Source organism: Pterocles gutturalis, unplaced genomic scaffold (genome assembly GCF_000699245.1).
Source record: "Pterocles gutturalis isolate BGI_N339 unplaced genomic scaffold, ASM69924v1 scaffold21169, whole genome shotgun sequence".
Classification (NCBI taxonomy): Eukaryota; Metazoa; Chordata; class Aves; order Pterocliformes; family Pteroclidae; genus Pterocles; species Pterocles gutturalis.
The window spans coordinates 49341-58278 of record NW_010131224.1 but is presented as its reverse complement, the minus strand read 5'-3'; the positions used below and the strand labels follow the sequence as shown (position 1 = coordinate 58278).

The window sequence follows — 8938 nt, the reverse complement described above, 5'->3', positions numbered from 1 at the left end:
TGCATTTGGCTCCTTGAAACCCACCAGTGTGTGCCTCACCTGTGGAAACCCAGCAGAGCTGGACAGAGGCGGGTGTGCCAGTCAAAGGGGTTGGTGGGCTGTGGCATTGGCTATACTTTTGTACATCCACAGCATCTCCATTCAGTTTTGCTCTCCTCCTTAAAAGACCATCTAGAAGAGTTAGGTTGGTTTTGGCCAATACATCCTTCCCACTCTTCCTCTTCCACCTCCCTGCGTGGCTGCTACTGCATCAGCCAACACCCTCCTTCACACCCAGCAGTGTTTTCTTCTGAGCACTCACTGGGGTTTCTACTGTCTCACCGTATCTGGGTACAGCCCATATTTCCTGTGGGCTGCAAAGGAAGGAAGTTTGCCACTTTCTAACCCTGCTTCTAATCCTCTCTGTGAGAGAAATCCAGCGAAGGAAATGACTTCACATCAGCATCAAGGAGACGTTTTGCAGGTGTTCACAGCTCTGGCAAAAAGTTTGTAGGAGCTTATATATATTCCACATGAGAAATCTCTATGCATAAATGAAGAGGGACACATTGCTTTAAATTGCTTTCATAGTATAATTTTGAGATTTATTAAGGACACAAAGAATTTGCAGGTTTCCTACAATAGTTGTGGTGCCAGTTAGAAAAACAACAAGATCAGAGGGATCGTGAGATGCAATTTGAAACAAAACACAAGGGCTTTTTAAAGGGCAGTTAAACTCTCCATCAGCACAAAACTGTTCTTGCTGCTTTCTGACACAGCAGCCTCCATTCAGGATTACAGAAGGCAGAGTGATAAAATCGCCTCCTTCCTACTTAAACACAGTGCAGCTTTTACAATTCCTCAGACAAAAATGACAGCAACTAATAAATCACAGGTTAAATTAAATTTGTCTCAGTGAGGACAGGACACTCGGAGAAGTTTGAAGCACACATCCCTGGAAATGAAGGCGACCGCATCCAGAAAAGACACTTAATCAAGGGAAGGCAGGTGCTGATATTACTCTTAGCAGCAATTCCCTCCTAATGGCTGTCTGAGAAGGGGTCTTTATTTTGTAAGCTCCTGTGAGCCTCTCCCATTTGGCAAATCTTCCTGCTTTCCCATAACTTCCCATTTTGTTCAGGGGAGAAATGAGGGATGAAGGTGGATCTGTCCTCCTGCAGGTGGGAAGCAGAGGACAAAGGCACTTCTGTGGCTGTGGTCACCGGGGGCTGCTGCAGCAGCTCCCAGGTGTCCCCTAGTTTGTAAATAGTGGGTCTGAGGAGGTGTGAACCATCCTTTGGCGTGTCTGCTCTCTTTCCTGTCCTGGGCTTGTCTCATCCACACTGGCCAAGTTACCGGCCACTCCGCAGCTTTCCTGAGAGCGTGTCTGGCTGCTTCCCAGCCCCGTGTGCATCCTCGGAGGAGCAGCTCTGCACGGAGCCGAGAAGTGCAGGGAGACATGGGAACACCCTTCCTAGCCCCCTCTTTCCCACCACCTCAGACAGCAGCTTGTCGTGGTTTGGCTTGGTCCCTCTAACTCTGTAAATTGTCAGGAGAGAACCCTTTGGGCTCTGCGGAGTCTCGCAGATTCTGCACTAAGTCAGTTCCCCTCCTACCCCTGGACAACAGCAGATTGGAAGATATGCACTTCTGGTTTTACAGATCTAATGTGTTTTTCTCTTTTCTTTTTAAGGAATTGACTCTTGTGGGGCAAAATTTTTTTTTCAACAGAATAGCTCCAATTAAGCAAATCACTGTAATATGCGCCTAACTGTAAAAGTCTGCTGATATTAAGCAAAACATTTAATCACAAGCTTAAGTACTTTGCTGAGTCAGGGCTGAGTATGCATTCACTCTAATTTCAAGGTAGCAATTTGGATACTCATTTCCATTTCATTGGCCTTAGGCCTTTTCTTGGACTGTTATTCCTGATGGACCTCAGGGTAAGAAGAACTAATGCCGGGGAGAGGTGGCGGTAATGTTGGTAATTGCATTTACATTACTGGGAAGGACCTAAACCCAACCTAAACCCCGGCTGTTACAGAGGCAGTAATGCCTTTGTGGCCTGTTTCCACCCCCCAGTGACTGTTTAGTCCATGTGCACTTTGTGCATGAAGAAAGGTCACACAGTGTGAAAAGCCTGTAAGGAAGGGAAACTGCATCTCTTTTTTATTTATTTTTTTCCATTTTTTACCGCAGGATTTGCTATTGTAAGGCTGTTTCCTACATTTCTACAGCAACAAATCTTTGAGCAATATGAGGAGAGGGGATTCAGCCTCATCTGCCCAGAAAAGTCAACGATTAGGAGCGTTATAGGGTCAGATCAAATTCTGGACTGACTTCCACCCTCTGTAATGCTGGAGGTACCAGGGGTATGAAGCCAGGGAAGAATTTGGCCCCTCCTCACCTGACCTGGGAAAGGAGAGCTCAGGCAGTCTCACATTCAGTGGTGGCGGTGGAGCAGATGTCGCAGTCGCAGCGGATGGCCACCGGGTAGGTGTAGAAGGGATCCACGTCGGGGGCACACTTGGGCAGCTTCACCGTCATCATCTTGGTCTCGTTGTAGGTGCAAAGACGGTGGTAAGATTCGATGTAAGGTGGTTCCAGCACTGGCCTCTGTGGGGGAGAAATGCTGGCCTCAGGCAAGAAGCAAGACAAACCTCTGGGGTCCCAGCTTCCTCAAGAAGATTTAGTGCAAATAGGGGAGCCACTGGATCAAGATGCAAGGCACCATGGAAATAATTTTTAGGTTACATGCTTCAACACCTGCCTCTTGGAACCCTGCCACCGAGGGGAGTGGGTGTATGTGCGTGTTTCTGTTTGTTTAAAGCATAAAGCTCCAATTAAAGCTGCTCAAAGGAAGACAAAAGCCTATCCAAAAAGCTGGCTTTCAGCAGAACACTTGTGTTTCGACCAAATGAGCATATTTGCCAAAAGCAGCTGCTTTCTTCCAGAAGGATTGATTTTCCATCAAAGAAAACACTTTCTGCTGGAAACCCTTCCATGGGCAAGAGCTGCCTAAGAGCAGAGGTACATCCAAGTGCCAAATGGATCTTTTTTTCCCAGCCAGACCAGTCTTCCCAGTCAGGCTGCACGTCCCACAAAGCCCAATGGATGCACGCTGTGGGGGATGCACTCAGGAGAGCAGCCAGCATTGAAGTCTGCAGCTCCTCATGAGAAAAACAGCTTGGCCAGAGAGACCTCAGCCATCAGGAGATGGGAGCCTGAATGCCCCGAAATGCACACTCCCACACAGTACCACAGTGGCATTGCTTTCTGCTGTAAAGGGAGTTTTCACTTGACAGGGGCACCCATTTTCCAAAGCCTCCAAGAAGGGGCAGTGCAAACAGCAACGGGAGCCCAGCCCACTGTGATCCTCTCCCTTGCACAGATGGGAAATAGCATACGGTAACACAGCCAGGAGACATTTCAGTTTTTTTCTTTCTTTCCCTCTGTGCTGTGTAAAGAGCCTGCCTTGGGAACCAAGAATGATGGCATGGAAAAGAACAGATGCAATATTTTTGCAAGAAGGTATCCAGACATCCCCTCTCTTACCAGCCCCCCATTCCAAGTACATCATGATGCTTTCTAGAAGCTGTTGAGCCTACAACCAGATGTGCTCAGCTTAACTACATCCCAGTGGTATTACAGTGAGGTAAGAAAGTCTGCAAGGTCTGTGCTGCCAAAGCAGCTTGGGAGTAGGGGTCCCTTGAAGGAAGAAGAGGTCCCTTGAAGGAACCTTATTCCACCAGGGAAATCTATCAACTGGTGGCCTCTCATCCCACCAAACAGTGAAACAGGGCAGTCAGAGCTGGCACAGACCCTGGCTCATTTTCTGGTCACTTATACGGAGCCCTTGTCTTCATGTGGTCAAAATCCCTCTGGAGTCACTCAGAGCTTCCCTGGAGAAATTAAACTGGGACTGGCCCCTTGAGCCTTCCAGTGGCAGAAAGAAGACTGCCAGAAACTTGTTCTCTGAAGTGTGTGTAGACATACTTATGCTCTTTCTTTCTCCCCCTGTATGCCCCCGAAACATTACTTCTTCATATTTATACAGGGTTGTGGCTTAAAACAGGATGAAATTAGAAACAGGCATTATCTTTGGGATTTGCTTTTTGGAACAAAATCTGTTGCCCATCAGTTGGGAGTTCCGTCTTAATCTCAATGGAATTTTTTCCAGTAAAGTAATAAAGGTCTCGTCTCCTTAAGTGTTTAAGCTGTAAGAGGCTTTCAAATTGCATAATAAGAGCATTACATAAGTGCCAAATTAACATCATCACATGATGTGCATCCGCCTTTGAGGCAGTGGAAGGAAGGAGGAATCAACTTGGGGCAAAGTGCTCCACCACCAACAGTGGACTGCAGCCCTTGCCCATTTCATGCATAGCCACAAGCTAATCAATGTTTGGTGGGTTTCTTTCAGTGGCTATTCTTGGGGGAAGAAGCACCGCCCGGGGATGTTGGTGCCACCCAGCCACCGGGCGCAGCCTCACCTCCCAGGTCTCACAGCGTCCCCAGCACGCATCCGTTGTCACCCGCAGCCCCCTGCAGCCGGGCTTCTTGGCCACGAAGGTGAACTCGCGCACGGCGCAGCCGATGAAGGTGCGCAGGTCGATGGCGGAGGTCTTGAGTGCACCAGCACAGCTGGCCAGCAGCAGGAGAAGCAGAGAGCCCAGGACCACGGAGGGAAGCTTCATGCTGAGGCAGAACAGAGAGAAGCGAAGGGTTGGGACAGCCAGTGAGGTCCAGGAGGCAAGAAATGATGCATTTTGATGAGAGCACTTAATCCTGATTTTATCCCACTTACCTTGTAGGAGCCAAGCGTCCCTGAATTTGTTCTATAATCTCCGGAGAGAGATCAGCACCTCCCAACGGTGTCACTGGAGTTGCCATTACCAATACCTCGAGTGCTGGACTTGTTCTAGTCCACTCCAGAGCTTCAGCCAGAGAGGCAACTGCAACTGTTGGTTGTCCTCCTGCACACGCTGCCCTCCCAGCCAGCTCAGACCCCACCAGGGCTGCTAAGTGAATGGAGCTGGTTAGATGGAGGGGAGGTGGCCAAGGTGACCAGAGAAGCCTTGAACTCCTCATACCTCCCAAACAACCCAGCATTGGCCAGGTCCCTCTGATACTTGCTGCCTTTCTATCTCAAACCATCAGTGAAAAAAGCAACCAGCCTCTCTGGAAAACTTTCTCTGTCCAAAAAAAGAGAGAGCTGGAAAGTAGTTCTAAGCCACAAGATCCATTTTATACCTCACATACTTGCATTGCATTTAAAAACGTCCACCTAGAAACCCCAGGCTTGACATTTAACTTTGAGAAAGTCAGCTACCGCAGAGGGCACACAGACTTGTGTGCATTGGGCTGTGTCCTCAGCTGGATAAGGTTTAAGTTAAATGAGTTTGGCCTGCCTTTTGCCTGACTGATGTCAGAGTCTCAAGGCTCCTGTTAAACCAAATGCTTTAAATTTGCTACATCAGAGTTTTACATCAGCACGTGAAGTTTGCTACAGTGAACCAGGGAACCCATCATATATGCGGCCGTGCATACACTACAGTCTTGCATGTCATTAAATGAGTGTTTCTACCTAAGCTTCAACAGACTAAAAAAAACACCAAAACTCCTTATTTTTAAAAGCAGACATTTCAGAGCAAGAGACAAACTTCAGAACAGATTGAACATTTATTCTTTGCCACTTTAGCAAAACTTGCTGCTTTATTCATGAGCTGGAGCCATGACACAGAGCAAACACAGAAGCACACTCACCTAACTTGTTGGAGTCAGATCTCCTCTTGCAGTTTTAAATTGCAGATGGTGTTTCAGGACGTCAGAGCGAGCAGCAGGAGACCTGCACGGCAATCTTTGTCAGCTTTGTGCTCAGTAGATCTCCCTAGCAGCTGCTACTTCTCCTTAATTGCCCAAATTTATAGAAAGGGTCTTGTCAATCAAGGCAAGACAGGGACAGATCCTTACTTGAATTACCCAAGGCATCAAAGTCATTGACTGTAAAGCAAGCCTCTTTTTTCCAACAGCGATTAGCTTAAAGGGTATTGTTTCATAACATCAGCCCTGAAACAAAAAGAACATCTTGCTGAGTGAAATAATGAGCATGCACTGGGGCAAAATGGATCTTCTTTACCATAGTGGAATTGCAACACCTTTGTGAGGAGATTGGAGCCTGGCTCTGAAATCGTCATTATCTCCCTAATTAACAAGCCCTGAGTAAACACCCTGAAGAAAGACTTTTCAAACAAATCCCTGAACTTTTGTCAACTGCATAAGACCTTTTTTTACTCGATTGCTCTGTACAAGCAAGGGCAAGGGATGGCGGGAGGGGGAGTGAGTTCCCAAGAAAAGCAGATGTTCTCCTGACGAGCCAGGCAGCTGTCACACAGGTGGGCAGCACCGTGCAAAGGAAATTTGGAGATTGGGTCCATTGCCTTCACCACGCAAACGCAATTTTCAGCTATTCACAGGACAGAGAGAAGCTGAGGAACCTTGGTACAATGAAAAACTCGCTGGTCAGTGAGTTCATAAAAGACGGGCAGGTGAGAGAAGTCCAGACATAAGCTCATGCAGTGACCTCGGGAATGTCACCTCACTCCCCTGCCACCAGCTCGTGGCTGGACAGTGATTTCCAGGCACTGACTGCTCCAGTGGCCAGGCCCATCCAGAAAAGGCAACGGGGAGTGTTGGTGATCACAGACCCCTTGGGGTGCAACTGTTAAAGGTGGCCATAGCAATACAACCCAACCCTGACAATAGAAAACACCAGAGAAAACCTTGATTTAAATAAACCCCGTCCTACAGTGTTTTAGAGTAAACCAAACAACACAGCATTTGTTGATGTCCAGAAAATGCATCTGTTATGAAATATGAAACAGTGATTACTGCAGCTTTACAATTTACCATACAACAAATATGGTATTGCAGCACTCGGGACCAAATGGGGTATGTTACACCGGTGCTCTCCCTTTTTCAGGGTGAATAACAGGTGGCTCGGGGTCCTTGAGACACTTCCTAGGTCAACAGCCTGTGTTCAGTGCAGCAGCAGGACTCGTAATCCTGCTAACACCTCCTGGGAACCCACAGACCGCTTGCTGTACTTTCCTTTCCAGCTTGGAGCAGCCACTGCCCGGCTGTTTCTCTTGCTGCTGTGTGGCCGTGCTATTCCCTGGTCAGTACACTGCACCAGTCCCATGCACAAAGGTGGCACGGAACAGGCTGCTCATTCACCTGCAGGGTTTGCCTTTTCTGTCTCACTTAGGAAGCAGTCATTGGAAGAAGTGACAGAGGGAAGCAACTTTTTTGTCCACAGTTGATCAAGACTTGCACTGACACCTCGGGACATTTTGCATCAAGAGCCACTGTCCCCTCTCTAGCGATGACACACGGCAGCAGCGCTTTACCTAAGCTTACAGGAAGCGCTGGTGTCTGCACCAACACAACCAGCAGAACTTTCCTCCTCCTTTCACCTCCTCTTAACCACACAGGTCCAATGCCACAGCACAGGAGGTCCCCATCAGGGCTCAGGCTTTGCCCGCTGTACAAAACTCTGCCCCAGAGCCTGCAGCGGGAGGGCTGAGATTTGCACATCGGGGTAGGGAGGCACCCAAGTGCGGGGCATTCTCCAGCCATGAATGAGTCTCCAGCAGTGGATTGAGTCCCTTCTTCCAACCTCAGCCTCCAGGCCTCTGCAAACACTTCCTGAAACACAGAAAAGCAGCAGGCATTGTGTTATTGCCATATTGCCATAATGCCATGGGAATGAACTGCTTCAGAAAATTAATTCACTCAGAAAAACAAACAAACAAAAAAACTCCAAAACCTCCAAACAATATTTTTTTTTTCAAGAGGAAGGGAAGAACAGAGAAGAAAGGAACAGAAGTGTTACTAAAAATTTAAAAACTGACCTGAAGTGGGGAGGGAGGGGATGTTTAAGATCATTCCCAGTATTCTTGGTCATTATTATTCACAGTCTCACTAGCAGTAAAGCAGACTCCAGCTTCAAGTGAAGACACTGGCAGAGGAATGCTGAATGGAGGTATTGTGATTGTCTCCATAGATGTGATCACCAGACGGGTCCTGGGCACTGTTTTCTTCCATTGAAACCAATAGGGAAAAGCAGGAAATTCAAAGCTAAATCAGATCACAGGGAGGTCAAGAGGAACAGCCAAAGCCTTGCCTCGGACCTAAAAATATCAGCAACTTTCCACAAAAGAAAACCCTTTTTTTGCTGTAATTTTTGCTGACCAAAAATGAAGCTAGAAAAGAAACCTTTAAAAGCTTTTTAAAAATGTACAGCTTAAAAGTTCCTGACTTGCAGACAAAGAAGGTAAAAGTGAAAATATTGGTCATAAGTTCCCTTTATGTGATTCTGGAAATGTGCCAGCAAAAAATCAGCCCAAGATTAGAGACAGGTACAGGAAATCCATGCCAGATGGCAGATCAACCAGCTCTGACAGATCCCTCTTCTTCTATGGATTAGAAAAACAGGTGCTGGACTTTCAGTTTGTGTAATTCAGTTTGGATTCACTGACTTCAGCTAACCGAGATCCTGTTCTCTTGTCTCCATTTGTACTGAATAACCTCATAAAGAAAAATGAAAGACAAATTGCAAGTGACCCCTCTCACTTATTTTCTCTTTTGAAAATTCTGTCTATTTATGGGACAAACACCGATTTCTGAAGGATTTGCACTGTCTCATGGAAAGCGTGAGCGTTGGCCTTTTCCCAGGCAGAGTTTTGTTGGCTTATTGTTTTGTGGGGTTTTTTATTTAAGTTAATTAATAAATATACCACCTGCGCACACACTTGGCCTTCAGTGTACATCAGAAATTTAAAAGCTGCGTATTTTTTCTTTCCCTGGATCATTTAAATTTATTTGAAATAAAAGATGATGTATAGATAAAACTAGGTTAAAAAATTACCTGCACTATTTTAAAATTAAAAAAAAAAAA

General features: G+C 46.7%; 1 protein-coding gene across 1 annotated transcript; it reads right to left on the bottom strand.

The window, feature by feature from the left end:
- Positions 1-2406: 2406 nt before the first annotated feature.
- On the bottom strand, positions 2407-4676 carry GPHB5 (glycoprotein hormone beta 5). Its single transcript, XM_010080546.1, has 2 exons — positions 4473-4676; positions 2407-2595 (listed from the first exon to the last, which is right to left on the bottom strand). The coding sequence occupies exons 1-2, from the start codon at positions 4674-4676 to the stop codon at positions 2407-2409; spliced, it is 393 nt and encodes a 130-aa protein (XP_010078848.1).
- Between the last annotated feature and the right edge of the window lie 4262 nt (positions 4677-8938).

Coding starts and splice junctions, on each gene's coding strand:
- GPHB5 (XM_010080546.1), bottom strand. CDS start 4,676: ATGAAGCTTCCCTCCGTGGTCCTGGGCTCTCTGCTTCTCCTGCTGCTG. Junction 2,596..4,472: donor GACGCTGTGAGACCTGGGAG/GTGAGGCTGCGC, acceptor TCTCCCCCACAG/AGGCCAGTGCTGGAACCACC.